This window comes from Mytilus galloprovincialis, chromosome 1 (genome assembly GCF_965363235.1).
Source record: "Mytilus galloprovincialis chromosome 1, xbMytGall1.hap1.1, whole genome shotgun sequence".
NCBI classification, from domain to species: Eukaryota; Metazoa; Mollusca; class Bivalvia; order Mytilida; family Mytilidae; genus Mytilus; species Mytilus galloprovincialis.
The window spans coordinates 110,615,444-110,633,398 of record NC_134838.1 but is presented as its reverse complement, the minus strand read 5'-3'; the positions used below and the strand labels follow the sequence as shown (position 1 = coordinate 110,633,398).

The 17,955-nt window shown below is 32.5% G+C and overlaps 1 protein-coding gene across 1 annotated transcript; it reads right to left on the bottom strand.

The window, feature by feature from the left end:
* Positions 1-3,158: 3,158 nt before the first annotated feature.
* LOC143054510 (putative G-protein coupled receptor 173) lies at positions 3,159-16,687 on the bottom strand. The gene is made up of 2 exons (XM_076227568.1): positions 16,552-16,687; positions 3,159-4,949 (listed from the first exon to the last, which is right to left on the bottom strand). Exon 2 carries the CDS (start codon positions 4,864-4,866, stop codon positions 3,688-3,690), a length of 1,179 nt encoding a protein of 392 aa, XP_076083683.1. The 5' UTR covers positions 4,867-4,949; positions 16,552-16,687; the 3' UTR covers positions 3,159-3,687.
* Positions 16,688-17,955: the final 1,268 nt, after the last annotated feature.

Here is a 17,955-nt window from a genome sequence, read left to right as displayed (position 1 = left end):
CAAAATAGTTTATTATAAAATTCATAAAGTATATCGCTGGAGTTTGTAAAGTATATTTCCTTCCACTGTGCCATGGTTTGCCATCTCTATGGATGAACAATTTGGCAAAACTAGAGGCTCTAAAGAACCTGTGTCGCTCACCTTGGTCTGTGTGCATATAAAACAAAGGACACAGATGGATTCATGACAAACTTGTGTTTTGGTGATGGTGCTGTGTTTGTAGATCTTACTTTACAAAACATTCTTGCTACTTTCAATTTTCTCTATCTATAATTAACTTGACCCTTTCGTTACAGAGGAAAATGATTTGTAAAAACTTACAAAAATTTACCAAATTAGTGAAAATTTACTATAAAGGGCAATAACTCCTTAAGGGTCAACTGACCATATTGGTCATGTTGACTTATTTGTAGATCTTACTTTGCTAAACATTATTGCTGTTAACAGTTTATCTCTATCTATAATAATATTCAGGATAATCACCAAAAATGGCAAAATCTCTTTAAAAATTACCAATAGGGGGGGGGGGGGGGGGTTGCTGCCCCTGAATTGGTAATTTTAAGAAAATTTTTCAGGTTTTGGTTATTATCTTGAATATTATTAAAGATAGAGATAAACTGTAAACAACAATAATGTACAGCAAATTAAGACCTACAACTAAGTCGGCATGACCAAAATGGTCAATTGACTCCTTAAGGAGTTATTGCCCTTTATAATCAATTTTAAATTAACAATTTTCATAAATTTTGTAATTTTTTACAAAATAATTTCCACTGAAACTACTCGACCAATTTCATTATAGATAGAGATTATTGTAAGCATCAAGAATGTTCAGTAAAGTAAGATCTACAAACACATCACCATCACCAAAACACAATTTTGTCATGAATCCATCTGTGTCCTTTGTTTAATATGCACATAGACCAAGGTGAGCGATACAGGCTCTTTAGCGCCTCTAGTTAGTTGTAATCTCTGTCCTGTCTTTTTATTTTTCAGTCTATTTGTTCCTGCTTTTTTTATTAGTTTGTCCGGATTTTTTAAACATAAATCGTTATCCTGCCTTTTTCTCATTATTTGGCGTCCGGCGTCCGTCGTCCGTCGTCTGTCGTCCATCGTCGTTAACTTTTACAAAAATCTTCTCTACTACTACTGAGCCAAATTTAACCAAACTTTACCACAATCATCATTGGAGTATCTAGTTTAAAAAGGTATCCGGTGACCCGGCTAACCAACCAAGATGGCCGCTATGGCTAAAAATACAACATAGGGGTAAAATGTAGATTTTGGCTCATAACTCTGAAACCAAAGCATTTAGAGCAAATCTGACGGGGTAAAATTGTTTATTAAGTCAAGATTTATCTGCCCTGAAATTTTCAGATGAATCGGACAACCGGTTGTTGAGTTGCTGCCCCTGAATTGGTCATTTTAAGGAAATTTTGTCGTTTTTAGTTAGTATCTTGAATATTATAGATAGAGATAAACTGTAATCAGCAATAATGTTCAGCATAGTAAGATCTCCAAATAAGTCAACATGACCAAATTGGTCAGTTGACCCCTTAAGAAGTTATTGCCCTTTATAGTCATTTTTTACCAATTTTTCGTAAATTTTTGTATTCTTCAACAAAAAAACTTCTCCTTTGAACATACTGGGCCATTTTTAATCTAAGTTAGCTACAATCATTTCTAGGGTATGTAGTTTAAATAAATATGTGCAGTGACCCAGTCAACCAACCAAGATGGCCGCCATGACTAAAAATAGAACATAGGGATTAAATGTAGATTTTGGCTTATAACTCTGGAACCAAAGCATTTAGAGCAAATCTGACAAGTAGTTAAATTATTAATCAAGTTAATATTTAGTCATGTCGGCCATCTTGGATTTCGGGCGGGGTCATCAGACACAATTTTTAATTTACATACCCTAATGATGATTGTTTACAACTTTGATTAAATTCATCTTAGCAGTTTCAGAGAACTTTTTGTAAAAGATGACAAAAATTAACGAAAAATTGGTAAAAATTGACTATAAAAGGGTAATAACTCCTTAAGCGGTCAACTGACCATTTTGGTCATGCTAACTTAATTGTAGAAATTATTTTGCTGAACATTATTGCTGTTTACAGTTTATCTCTATCTATAATAATATTCAAGATAATAACCAAATACGGCAAAATTTCCTTAAAATTACTAATTCAGGGGCACCGACCTAACAACGGGTTGTCCGATTCACCTAAAAATTTCAGGGCAGATAGATCTTGACCTGATAAACATTTTTTCCCTGTCAGATTTGCTCTTAATGCTTTGGTTTTAGAGATATAAGCCTAAATCTACATTTTACCCCCATGTTCTATTTTTAGGCATGGCGGTCATCTTGGTTGGTTGACCGGGTCACCGGGCACATTTTTAAACTATATACCCTAATGATGATTGTGGCCAAGTTTGGTTGAATTTGGCCCAGTAGTTTCAGAGAAGAAGATTTTAGTAAAAGTTTACGAACGCCGGACGCCAAGTGATGAGAAAAGCTCACTTGGCCCTTTGGGCCAGGTGAGATAAAAAAAAAAGGAAGAACAAAATGTTTCATCCAAGTCCCCTCCCACATCCACAACCAATTAAATTAAATATTTCGACGTGAAAACTGTTGAGATTTTAAAGTTGAAATTTTACTATAATTGCACAAAGTTATAAAATCAATGAATTTTACATGCACATGTATAAAAACTAGAATTGCCATGGGAAAATCAAGAACACAATCACGGAAAAAAAATGCCCCCATACTGATGACCAGATATTATGTTTTTTTTCAATAGATAATAAGTATGCTTCAAATTGAGGTACACAAAAAATTCTCTTCTGTTAAAATAATGAAAGCTGCATTGTCACTATCTATATTAGTTGCTATCTTCCGCGTCAGTTATAAAAATTGTGAATTGATGCCATAAAAATTGGTGACGTTATCTAATCAAAACGAACGTCACAAACAATATTGCATTGTTTATTTATTTCAGACTTATTGTAAGTTGGATATACGTTTCAGTATGTAATAAATCAAATATGAGAATTTGACTTGAGTCAAATCAGTGAACATGAATTTGACAGCTAATGCCCCTTCAAACTGTACGTCCAATGGAAAAAAATAACGAAAATATAGAGTCTTTTGGTGCATTGTGCTTTATTGCACTAGTGATACACATCACATGACTATCATGATTATTTTCAAATATGTGATTGATTAAGATTTCATGAATATGAATTAGAATGCAAAATTCAAACATAGTGCTACATTATACATGTCACTGATGCTATCAATTTGCATAGTTGAAAGATCAATATTTATTTACACCAGCCGACACCAGTTTGTCTTTTATCTATTCCAATGAATCCTTTATAAACTTTAATATCGGTCCGTTCCTAAACACGATAGGACTTTTCTTTCATGGTAAACGTGTTGTGTCTTATTGTTGTTTAAATATTGTTTATGAATGTTATGGATTTGTCGGATGAAGCTTATTATACAGCAAAATTTACAGATTATCTGATTGTGCAGCGTAAACACCAAATCATTAAATAGATTACCATTTTTTTTCAAATTTGCAAGTACGAAGACAGAAGTTTATTATAAAAAAAGGATTTGAAATCTATTCACAACCGTTTAAAACAACGGAACGATTTTTTCTCTCACAATTTCTATCAAAGTTGTCTAGAATCAATCTGGTAAATTGCCTCCTCATTATTATCTTTTTTCTTTGGTTTACCTTTTACTGTCATTAGCCATAAGTATATTAGTGGACATAGAGCCACCTGCATATAGGTCATCCACGATAATATAGTCCCAACAGCATATGGAATTTCGGTTCCATTTAACGTAGAAATAAAAGCTTTCACTAAATATGGTATCCACAACGAGTCGAACATGATTGTTACAAATAAGAACTTTTTCGTCAGATGTTCATTCTTAACTGGCCCTGGTAACCGAATACGACCTGCAATATGGGCTAGATTTTGTGGTATTGTTGGAATCTGATTCATGCCGTTTGTAAAACCATTGATCCAATTCATCATAAGATGTCCATTGGCACCGGGACCAACAAATGCCCAATTATTACTACGTGCTGGAATATGTCTCTGCAATGGGCACATTCTCCTGTGGTTTCTAAGAAATATAAATATTTTCACATATAATAATATAGTACCAGTCATAACCCCAGTCATAACTAGAAGGAACCCTAATGTGTCATTACCGCGATATGTGTGATGTCGAAAGGTACATTGCGATTCTTCTGGTATATATTTGTAGGTACCCATTCCAAAAACTGGCGGGAACGAAACAGCAAACGACACTAACCAACCAACAACTACAATGGCAAGGTTCATGAACCCACGTGATCGTCTTTTGTGGAACTGTGTATGGACAATAGCAAGATGTCTATCAACTGCAATAGCAAACAAAGCTACAACAGAACTGAATACAAAAAATGTATTTGCAAATGCCAACAGTGTACAGGATGAATCCCCATGTCTCCATATAGATCCTTCCACAATGGACGAAAGAACAAAAGGGAAACAAAAGATTGTCCTGGATAAATCGGAAACTGACAGACTAATCAAATAATAAAATGGTGGTCCATGGAATCGAGGCTTATTTCCTATAGAATATATGATTATAACATTACAAGTGATTCCGACGGCCATAATAACTGTCAGTATAATTAGTTTAGTTACCACAATAAATCCAGAGTCATGTTTGATAAAAGTCGGTGATTTGTTCAACTCTATTTCAGTAAAATCTACAATTTCCGAGTTGATGTCAGACAGATTATATATGGTCGTTAGATTTGTGCTGGATGCATAATTTAATGATCCGTTCATTATTAGATTCAAGATTTGATCACAATAGATCCTAGAACATCCGATTAAGATTAAGATGCCGTCTTGTGTATCGCTGTTGATATCTAAAAAATAAACAAGGAACATTAGTTAAAACATATGAATAACATCAATGCAAAAATTAAAACAAATGCGATGTCAAAAGTGATAGAATAGGTTGCTAAAAAGATTAAAAGATTAAAAAAATAATTGTACACATTGATTACGGAAATGAGAAGCAAAGTTGAAAATGAATATAATTCTTATAGCGAGCCCATCTTGTCGCTAGGAGCAAGTCGTTATATGAAGTTTGTATGACTGCATCTTTTGTATCCTTTACTTCAAGTTCAATCAGATATACATTTCTTTGCTCTGCATTTAACCTTTTCGTCAATTAACGAAACAACACTCAGATCACCTGTTGGAATTTTAATATCATAAATGCTTTCGGAACTATTTATTATTTTATATTTTGTGTATAGCCATGTTTGGCCATAGATTTTGGACTTTTACTGACTGGTATGGCACTGTTTGCTGCTTAGGACGTTATAGTAATCGAGTTATGAAATAATAAAAAAAAGACCGACTTATATTGTCTTTGATTTCATTGGGAAAAAATACTTGAGACTGTGTCAGATCTGAACGAATATTCTTAAAAACATCAAACCTTAACAATTAGATTGATAATATACTTGGTAATGTCTTTTAGTATGATATAACTATCCATCGTTGCCTATTTATCGTTTCTCAGTATAATCAAAGCGTTGTGATAATTCATCAGACTTATACCGTGGACAACACCAACGTTTACTGAAGTTAACAGGATATAACAGGAAACAATACTGATACGATGGTCGAGAAATACAACTTGACCAATACAGTTCTAGGAAAATGAAGATAAATTTGCAGTCCTATTACTTAGCCTATTGATCTCAGACTAGCTGATAGATCAATGTAGTTAGTAAACTGGTCAGAAAAAGGTGACAGCTAATAATAATAGTAACAACTTACACAAAAAAAAAAAAAATTAACGATGATTTAGATTAGTATTGAGTTAACCGGAGAATTATTTTCCCACTCTTAGCAGACAAATAATAATATGCAAAACTGTTTAATTCAATAAAAGCAACAAATTGAATTTAGTTCATCTTCTTTCCTTATAATTAAAAACAAACAAAAGACAGTGTCAGATAAATGATTCATTGCAAACAGGATGTACAATCTATCAGTTTACAATTATTCTGCAGGAAAACGATATTTGGTTTCAAGAACTGGTAATCAGATAATTTTAAGATGAAATGGATGGCGTAAATATCTTGAAAATATTTCAAACCAAATGATTGTTTTGTGTCAACATCATGTTTTGGCATAAGCATCATTATCTTTTTTTTAAAGACACGAAACTCATGTGAACTATTGCTTATTGGCTGTCAATATCAATGTAAGGTTTGAATTTCGTAAAATCTGTTGAAAGATGTTTGATAAAGAACTCTGCAGAGTAGCTGCTAAAGAAGAGATATGGCTAGTAGCATTCACAGAGTCGAGATCAGAGAGTCGATGAAGTCTATTAAACATACCACCTCATATTCTTCAAAACATGTTGCATAAATTTTGAAAATAGAATGAAATTCAAAACAGTGTAGCTGTGGCCATTGATTGACACATTAAAATCATCCATTGACTGGGACACTTTACGTGAACGTTTGTCTGTAACGACCACTGTTCACGACGTACCTACGATAGACATTTAAACTGTGGGGTCACCAAAGGTTTCTTAACGCCTTTAATTATAAAATAATTCGAAAAATTAATCAGGAATAACCTTTGTGTTTTGATTTATATAATTGATATAAATCAAAATATCGTGTTATTTCTGATTAATTTTTCGAATTACTTTATTTAGGTGTTGAGAACCTTTGGTGACCCCATAGTTTAAGTGTCTTTAAAAAGTACATAGTGAGCATTGGTCGTTACATACAAACGTTCACCTAAATTGTCCCAGTCAATGGATGATTTTAATGTGTCAATCAATGGCCACAGCTACACTGTTTTGAATTTCATTCTATCAATTAAACAAAATGTATTTTGCTGCTATAAAGTAAATTTTGACACCATTCATCAAACTCTTCAGATATTATATACTATTATAAACTTTTACTTCGGAGGACAACCATAACCAACACGAATAACGTGTTTTACTACTTTTCCTCCCAACACGTGTCAAAGTCTTTGTAACTTAAACAAAAATTGCATTGAAAATAAATTGATACCGTCTTTCAGACACACATTATTAGATTTCATATTCGAAGCAACATTTTACAATTTTACAAATACATGTAAAGCTTATTAAATTTAACTCGCCCGTGCGCTGAATTGATGCAATTGAATAATGGAGATTATTTTCCTTTTTCGAAACTGCGAAGTAACGATATTACCCTTGACAATACACCAAAACTAACTATAAAATTTATAAGAAATACAGACTAGCCGATGAAATAACAGTGCGTCGATACATTTATAGGAGAATATTAGCCTTTTTCATTGATTGACTTATTCCTGTCTACAAAACCATATAAAACTCAAATTAACTGAACGCTCAACTATGTCTCTAGAGGCTGAATAGATAACAGTAGCAATCAGACGAGTTCTAAACAACAAACATATTTATTAAAAATGTACCTTTTCAAGAGCCGAATTACCTTCTTTAGGAGTGTATACAAAACACTAAATGTTCGGGGAGTCAAATGAACTACCTTTGTCATTTACGCCCAATGCTAAATGTTAGGGGAAACAAATGAACTGCCTTTATCCGGGGTATACTTACAACTTCAGGTGTGCCTTCATTTAAACATGACCAACACTAAATATTGGAAAAAAAAACAATTAAGATACCTACCAAACAATGATTAAACGAATACGCGCGTAATCTTTTTTTACTGTCATACAAGTGAGAGGTTTAGGTAGCTATAAAATAAGAATTTTCTAGAAATCATAAAAGTTACCTCCATCGGTTATGCTCAGCACTAAATGTTTAAAAAAAAACCAAGTAAGCAACCTACATTTGTAATGCTAAACACTAAATGTTCGGGAAGGCAAATTGGGTATGCCCAACACGAACTGTTGGGAAGACAAATAATAAGAACCTTGGAGGACACTTAAACTTAGAAGAACTTGCATGGAAAGTTTCACTGAAGAATTTTAAAACTTATAAAGCAAATGAAACATGTTACATTTATTTGCTTTACAAAGTATTTTCAATTCATTTAGTCAAACTGACAGAATTTAAAAAAAATACTACTTTCAATTTATCAAATACATCGAACAAAAACATTGAAAACTATTTTCTTCCTTACTAGCCAAAGTGTAGAAATAATGACAATAATACACAAATGAAACTTGATGTTTTATTTGCATTGTTGGGTTTCATGTTTGTGTTTGCTTTACCCTTGATGCCTGCAGTTGACAGACATTGTGATCGGTTATATATTGAATGAATTAGATAGTTCATGAATTGATGCAGAATTTTGGTAAAATTGTAAACAGAAGTTGTAATGAATGTGCACTTTGGCACCATGCCTCGTGTCAAATTTCATTGGAAGAACTTGACTTGTATCTCAAATCGAAAACTTGACAAGAAAATCACTTTAACGTGAGACTTATAACACCACAGCCATTGTCAGAAGTTCATGGTTTTAAAAATCACATTGATCAACGTCATCAAGCGAAAAGCTTTTAGATACAGTAATAAAATCTGGATGAATTACAAAAAGTTAAAACATCTCCATACTTTCCTTAATGGTTTCGTGGTAACTGTCTAAATTTAAGACTTATGATGCACTTTAAAGTCACCAAAACGACGGCGGAATTTGTTTAATAAGAATGACAATAGAAGGAGTGTATTTGGCTTTATATTGATTATACAGTATTACTTTCGAAGCATTACAAGTATCCTTCATATATAGATGATATCTTGTCCTTCATATGTATGATATATTTTTGATTGGACGTTACGCCAGCAGCAATTAATCAATCATTCAATTATAATTTGCATTAATAGGGGTTTATTTTTTAGAATTAAGTGTAACTCTGCTTCATATATATAAGGAATATTTGTTTTACTAAAGATTAAGATCACAGTAATCAACGTCTGAATAAACCGGCAACTGCGGTTGCAATTATCATCTACTTAGAATTCATGTTGCCAAATTTACAGTTTTCTGTGACAGTTGTCAGATCTTTTATTCGTTTTTGCATTGTTTTTTTTGTTTGTTTGCTCCTGGTAAAGGTTATGTGCTCTAACCAGGATTTTCTTACTTTAATGTGATTTGTCAAGTATAAACACAATGGCTGTTAGTATGCAAATCATACATTGGAACTGATGCATATATTATTTCATAAAATTGCTATTGCATGTGGATATTGATTTTCAAATGGAATTTACTTCACTTGTTTTCCATACTCGCTCAGAACCTGATTTTAAGTAGAAATGAAGGGATTTCCATACAAAGAAGATAAATGCATCTTTTGAGAATCGCATGAATATTTTATTCAATTTAAAAGAAGTTTTCGTTGCAATGGAATGAAATCCCCAAAACATGAACATAAAATATATCAAGGCTGAGAATAATTGTAAGGAGAAATTATCGAAAAGTTTCAGTTTTAATTGAAGTAGAAACTAACTGGCAACGCATTTAAGTTCAAAATAGTCATAACGAAACTTATAAACCAATTAGCCAAATAGGTTCACAAATTTTAAAAGCGCAGGAGTAAATGCCAATAGTATTTTAGGAAAAATTTTCCATTAACTTTTCTCGTGTCATATTTTGAAATGACAAAAAAAAAATATCATTTATCAATTATCAAGCATGTATTACTATTAGTTATAATTGAGGATAATATGAAATTATGTCCACAGCATTACCCCGAATCTATATAACCATGCATTTATAGAAGTGTCATGACTGCATCTAGCGTGTAATTAAGGACTCCTGAGATAAATGCAAGTCGACTATAACCTATAATAGTCATTAGTAGTAAGTGACGATGAACCAGAGCCAAATATAGAGGAGCAAACTGATCTCCTGCGTTGGAAACACTTAGGTAGACTTAGGTAGGTATAATACGATACATATATTTGTGAATTGGTAAGGGGGAATTTCAAAGGTTAAAGTGTTTCGAAAAAATCTGTCATATCACATTTCATTTTTTTTCTTAGTTTCTTTTAATAGTAGTAATATTCTCATGTACCTGAAGATGATAGTAAATTTTGATCTGTATATATAGAGAGTACACCAAATATCGAATGAACGACTTTCCCGACAGAATCGCCGTAGCGGCAATAACATGTCAACAGAGATTTGGGTATCAAATAGACTAACCATAAAACTATTCAAACGACATATAAAAGGAAAGGCAACATGCATGCAGTCTTCAACAGTAGACTGTCTATACAAATTAATGAGCTTTAAATCGTACTCGAGTGTTTTTAACTGATTGTAAATAAATTGAAGGGCAGATTTCAAATAGATCTATCTACCGTCAACACCAAGGCATAAAATAACAAAACATTGAAGTCACACAAACTGTCAATTTTGATGAGGGAAAAAAAGATGACAAATGACAAACACTGACGACGAGCTCCCTAATTTAGGGACAAAAATGAATATTTACCAGAGTTAAACTAGTTTGATAGATCAAATTTATCTGAATTATAGTTACTGCTCTGTATGTACGGTCTTGTATATGGTATAGTCATGATTTTAGATTTCACTTGGTTATTCTTGTTTTGATTGCAAACAGTACCGAAGAGGGATCGAGTAGGTTGTGAATGCCTCCAGTCGCCGAGGAAGGGTCGAGTAGGTTGTGAATGCCACCAGTACCAAAGAGGGATCGAGTAGGTTGTGATTGCCTTCAGTCGCCGAGGAGGGGTCGAGTAGGTTGTGAATGCCACCAGTACGGAAGAGGGGTCGAGTAGGTTGTGAATGCCTTCAGTCGCCGAGGAGGGTTCGAGTTATCACCCTCAATCACCAAGGAGGGATCGACTGTAGTTGTGAATGCCCTGAACCGCCGAGGAGGGGTCGATTGTAGTCGTGAATGTTCTTTGTCAGCGAGGATGGGTTTTTGTGTAGTTCTGAACGCCCTCAATGTCAAGCAGGGATTGAGGTAGTTGTACAAGTGACTTTCTGTTGTAACCTCTACTATATATATAGGGAGATAACGCTTCAATATATGTCTTAGTATGTCTTATATGAAACGACATATCGAAGTAATGTTAAATCTTATCAAAGTTATATAGCTGTGATCATATAGTAAGCCTAAATCCGTTTCATTTGATGGTTGTTTCATTGGCAATTATATCTCTTAATGTAATATAGTCTGTTTGAACACTGTAAAAACACAATGCGGAGTATGCAACAAAATTTGAGTGCGCAATGTTCTTGTTTTAGAAATGAGTTTTCCTCATCCTTTGCTTCCTGTCATTTCTTACGAAAATTCATGTCAGTGCATGTTTCCATGTCTAAATATTACATCTTCAACAACAAAATAGACATGTCAATATAAAGTGAAAGATCGGATTTTAATCAGACTGATATAAAATTAATCAAGATGCAAGCAACAGCAGTTATGCGGATATTATAAAGGATTAAGTCAGTAGCATCTCTGATATTGTTTTAAAAGATGCAAATATTGATTATTTTTTTGTAACAATAACCTTTTCATTGCTTAAAGAAATTCCTTGAAGAATTACGAAAAGAGAATAAAACACATTGGCTTAGTAGAATTAATTTTATTTTTAAAATAATAATTTGATTTGCTTTTTTAAGAACACCGAAGCTCGACCCATACAAGAACAACCGACTTTTGTATTTACGTATTTGGATTCATAAGGGAGCTACCATTTGATTTTTATGGGGGGGGGGGGGGGGGGGGGGGGGCTAGGATGAAAAATTTTGTCCTGCATTTTTTTTTAAGCTGTAATCTCTGTCCTGCCTTTTTATTTTTTTTTTTAGTTTATCCTGACTTTTTTTTACCTTAATTGTCGTCCTGACTTTTTTTTTTGCAAGTGTCTCATCCTGCCTTTTTTTTACTCAAAATTCCTGTCCTGCCTATTTTTTTCAAATTTCATCCTAGCCCCCCCCCATAAAAATCAAATGGTAGCTCCCTAAGTCCCTGAAGGATATATTGTTTCCCCCAAGTACACATAAAAAATGCCATAATATTTTACTGAATATCGTAAGAAAACCCTAGAAAACATTATGAAGGTTTTCCTGATCTCAATTTAACACAAGCATGTTATTTTTTTTACACGAACTTCACTAAACTAAACCAATTCCAAGTCAAGATATTGGAAATCACTTTGTTAATTTGTTGTTGGTCATTGTTTGTATGTTTATTTTTACATGATATGTTGCTATGCTATTGGTTGTTGGTGTGGTCCATTATATCGTAACTCCTAATTTACATGTATTGTCTACTGATTATTTGAACTATGTCTGTCTTTTAAATGTGTATATTTTAAGTCATTCGTTTTGCAGGATATCCAATGGTTGACTTGAGTAGAATCAACACCTACCAAAAGGGATAAAATACCGGAGATAATGGAAATGTTCAGATTCCTGACTGTAATCTAATTTGCGCTAGATCGAGTAGCAGGTCATTGTTGAACTGTCGTTTAAAACTTTTTTTTATGGAGATGATTGAACGGACAGACGAAAAAAAGGAAATGTTTGATTGCCAAATTAGAACAATGTCACAAGGAAATGTTTGATTACCAAATTAGAACAATGTCACTTAATTCCGTTCACGTATAAGTATATTTTTTACTAAGAAGAATGACCTCTACAGTTTATCAGTCACAAATATCACTTCTATGTATCATCCGATTTTATCTAAATCTAGATATATAGTTGTTATAAATATCAAATAAAATTGAGAATGGAAATGGGGAATGTGCCAAAGAGACAACCCGACCATAGAGCAGACAACAGCAGAAGGTCACCAACAGGTCTTCAATGCAACGAGAAATTCTCGCACCCGGAGGCATCCTTCATCCGGCCCCTAAACAAATATATACTGGTTCAGTGATAATGAACACCATACTAAAATCAAAGTACATATGTGTTGTAAATCAACTTCTTCCAAAAGGTATATTTTTTCATTCGTATTTAAGAAATTAGTATCCTTTATTGATATGTCCACTTCAATAACGAAATAAGATCACATATATTTGCGTCTACTCGGTATACTAAAACCTAAACATAAGGGCTGGATATATAAATACGCAGCCAAGTACACTCGTTATGGGGCTTCTATGCTCTGCGTATGGATTAAACCACGCTTTTCGACATTTGCAACCTCTCCTTGAAGGCATTTAGATTTTTATTTTGGTTTTGTTATGAAGCTTATAGATAACTAGCTACATGTCTAGCATCTAACTTGTGTCATATTATATTAACGAAACCAAGAGATATATATTTTAGTTAAGAATGACTGAAAATGAGGGCATATTCAAATTTTATATTTTACAACAAAAAAAAAACGGTTAAGTTATGGCTTTTCGTTCAAAAGTATTGTTACTTTCTTTAAAAGGGATTTTCTTCCAATTATGCAAATTTCGAACAAAATTATCTCAAAAAGTAAGTCATGAAGGTACTTTTTTCTTTGCATATTTCAAAAGTACACATTGAAATTGACCTTCTACCAAAATTAAAAAAAAAAAAAAAAAAAAACAACGAGGGATCTCTATACCTGCTCTGGTTGCGTTTTTATACATTCCGCACTGTCACTTGAGCAATGGTGATTCTGTCTGACAGAAGAAGTCTTAAAGATTACCATATTGTATATCACAGTCAACTGTTGGATTTCAAAGATACTACTATTGATACCAATAAAGGTTTGGTATACGTCATCGAAACAGCGGTAACATATTAAAGTAAAAAAAAAACTATAGTCAACATCAGCACAGCACCTAGGTCATATAACGAATTTGAGGAGAACACATAGTCACTTAAATTGGTGTTTTTTTTTAATTCGAAACTATTTGGAACTATTGTTGTGTATACAAAATATATAATTGAGAAGTTATTTGTTTTATTGCAGATTAAAATGAAATGAATGAATAGGGTAGATCAAAACCAGTTAATCGAAGAAAAATTATAACAAATATAAAAAAGAAGCCATGATGTGGTATGATTGAGACAACTATCCACAAAAGACCAAAATGACACAGACATTAACAACTATAGGTCACCGTACGGCCTTCAACATTGAGCAAAGCCCATACCGCATAGTCAGCTATAAAAGGCCCCGATAAGACAATGTAAAACAATTCAAACGAGAAAACCAACGGCCTCATTTATGTAAAGAAATGAACGAAAAACAATTATGTAACACATAAACAAACGACAACCATTGAATTACAGGCTCCTGACTTGGGACAGGCACATACATAAATAATGTGGCGGGGTTAATATAAAAAAGAAGATGTGGTATGATTGCCAATGAAACAACTATCCACAAAAGACCAAAATGACACGGACGTTAACAACTATAGGTCACCGTACGCCCTTCAACAATGAGCAAAGCCCATACCGCATAGTCAGCTATAAAAGGCCCCGATAAGACAATGTAAAAAAATTCAAATGAGAAAACAAACGGCCTTATTTATGTAAAAAAATGAGCAAAAAACAAATATGTAACACTTAAACAAACGACAACCACTGAATTGCAGGCTCCTGACTTGATACAGGCACATACATAAATAATGTGGCGGGGTTAAACATGTTAGCGGGATCCCAACCCTCCCCCTAACCTGCGACAGTGGTATAACAGTACAACATAAGAACGAACTATAAAAATCAGTTGAAAAAGGCTTATCTCATCAGATGGACAAAAATACAAGTGGACGTGGCCCGGTACTTATACATCCCGACACAAAAAGACACAATGAACAGATCTGAGAGTACTCGCAGTTATCTGACAGCTAGTTTAAAGCCACTAACAACTAATAAAAAAATCATGCAACTAAGACTAAACTATCAATCCGTACACATCCAACATCCAATGGATTCAGTGTAAAGACGTCATAAACAGCCAGAGAAAAACATGACCTTGTGCAATCAGTCGATACCTGTAACTTGGCATTGCGGCAATGCCAAGTTACAGGTATCGACAGATTGTAGATCCATGAATATGTATATACATATAACATACTAGGAATATTTAGTTAGCTTTTAATTTACTGATAAGAAAATCTATATTTACACCAATAAAAACATTATTCAATGATCTTATTACAGTGTTGAATAGGTAACCTTTTAGAATAAGTTTATTTAAAGGAGCGACAAGTTTACATGGATCATTTCTATATTTCCGGGCACGGTTAACAACATTTCCGTAAAAATGAGGATGTGCTATCCCGTTTGAAATAAGTTTTTGACAGGTACAACCAAACTTCAAAACCAAATATTTATATCTATGGAAAAAATTAGTAAAGGTTTTAAGTAATTTATGGTAACGATATCCCTGGTTTAATAATTTACCAGTAATACATAGGTTGCGTTCTTTAAAATCAAAAACGTCATAACAGACACGGGCATAGCGAACAAGTTGTGAAATACAAACACCATAAGATGGTGCCAAAGGAACATCACCATCTAAAAATGGAAAATTAACAATAGGGAACGAAAAATCGTCTCTTTTGTCGTAAATTTTAGTGTGGAGTTTCCCGTTTAAAACCGAAATATCTAAATCCAGGAAAGGACAGTTATTACCGAATAAATTTGATTTATTTAAAGTAAGTTCCATAAATAATGTGGCGGGGTTAAACATCTTAGCGGGATCCCAACCCTCCCCCTAACTTGGGACAGTGGTATAACAGTACAACATAAGAACAACTATAAAAATCAGTTGAAAAAGGCTTAACTCATCAGATGGACAAAAATACAAGTGGACGAAGCCGGGTACTTATACATCCCGACACAAAAAGACAGTTAATTCACAATTATTTCTGTGATAGACGAAATTAATCAAAATATAGATCAAATTCAGCATTATAATCTTAATAATTAGAAGTCTGGATCTAGATCATACGCTTTTATATCAATTTTTCTTATATTTACGTAAGTTTACGTGGATTATGATATTCTTTTTAGGTTACAATATAGCTCACAAAATTTTACATCTTTGGCTTTCATACTTTGGTATTTGAGCATGAAAATTGCTTTGAGCACTTGAATTCACAAGAAGTTACTTCAATTTTCACTTGAACACTGACTGCTCAGATACGCTTATGATTTTAAATACGCTGTTTTACCCATTGGAAATCGTCCTTTAATGTCATAATAATAATAATAATAATAATAATAATAATAATAATAATAATAATAATAATAATAATAATAATAATGATAATAAAAATAATAATAATAATAATAATAATAATAATAATAATAATAATAATAATAATAATAATAAAAATAATAATTAATAATAATAATAATAATAATAATAATAATAATAATAATAATAATAAAAATAATAATAATAATAATAATAATAATAATAATAATAATAATAATAATAATAATAATAATTACAAATGATAATAATAATAATATTCAAATCGATGTTTTTTTTTCAAATACGTAATAATATAAATATACGATTCATAATAAAACAAATTCTTACCATAAATCTCAATATCCACAGAAACTGAATAGAATATTACAGTTTTCCGATTGTTTTATAAGCTTTGTTTTTTTCTGTATAAACAAAGTGTCGTCTATGTAATCTCTGATTAGGTCCAATGCTGAGATAAAGCATATTTCATATTGTGTTACCAACAGTAGCTCTCCCACTAATGGAAGTCGTCAGAAAACTTGATGGATGCTTCAGTGGTGTAAAATCAATACAACAAAACATATTCAAGTTTCGTTAAATCTGCGACTACTGCTGACATCACTATCAACAAAATAACTAGGCTAATTTGTTATGAAATGACAAAAATGTGATTATATTTCTTGTTAAATATAAAATTGATTGTATCACAAACTTGCAGATTCTAAATTACTACATTTTCAGTTTCAGTATAAAGAAATATTGAACCATGCAGTTTTGGGAGGAATATAACTGTCCTAATTGAAACTCTGTTGCAATAAAATTTTATTAATTGTGTAGTTTGATCACATAAAATTGTATAGACCTTAAACACTACTAAAGCAAAAGCGTCTTATTTCGCTTCTGTTATGAACTATGATTCGAATTACTGTTTACGTTACCGTTCAAGTCGGGGTCCTCTTTGCGGTCCGCGTCTTAAATCATGTCCATTCACGTAAAAAAAAAATAATCAGCGATTGGGATGGAAAAAAAGACTATACTATACTTTAAGCTAGATGTTTTAAAAATTGCACGACAAAAAAAGTATTCTTCAAACATATTTGAAAGTAATTTGAATTTCTTCATTTTTTAAGAAAGAACTTACTCAGTTGATAAGCAGAGAATTTACTCAATTCTTTAGGTAAAAAATAGTCAGAAAAAGGTTTTTTTTTCATTTGCGTTAGACAAAAAATATTCATTTGTTCAGGAAAAAATTAAACCTTTTGTCAAAGAAAGAAATTCATCGTATGCCAAGGAAAGGATTTGCTCATTAGATCAGGATAGAATTTTTATCTACATTGAAGTCAATTTCTTTTATAGATGTAACTAAGAAGGTAAAGAATTAAATATCGCAGATTGAAAATTAATATTTCCAGATAAAGCTTGATCAAGAATGTTCTATCTTATGCAATCTCTTCATCAAGTTCATAAATGCATAAGAAAAATCGAATGGAGTCAACATTAGATAACTTCATCATTTTACCAATCATAATTGTAAGTTTCAGTCAGAAAACCGAATACAAAAGTATCCCAATTTCCATAGAAATTATAGTTTAGAACTACTCGAAACAAACACTATCAATTTGATTAAACGTGAGCAATGATTTCCAACAATTAAGTTCAGATCTCCGAAGATAAATCGATAGGAATGCATATTAAACTGTCTCTTGACGTGAAATTGACATCTAAATGTTTTCCAACCTTTCACTCAGACGA

Coding starts and splice junctions, on each gene's coding strand:
- LOC143054510 (XM_076227568.1), bottom strand. CDS start 4,866: ATGAACGGATCATTAAATTATGCATCCAGCACAAATCTAACGACCATA.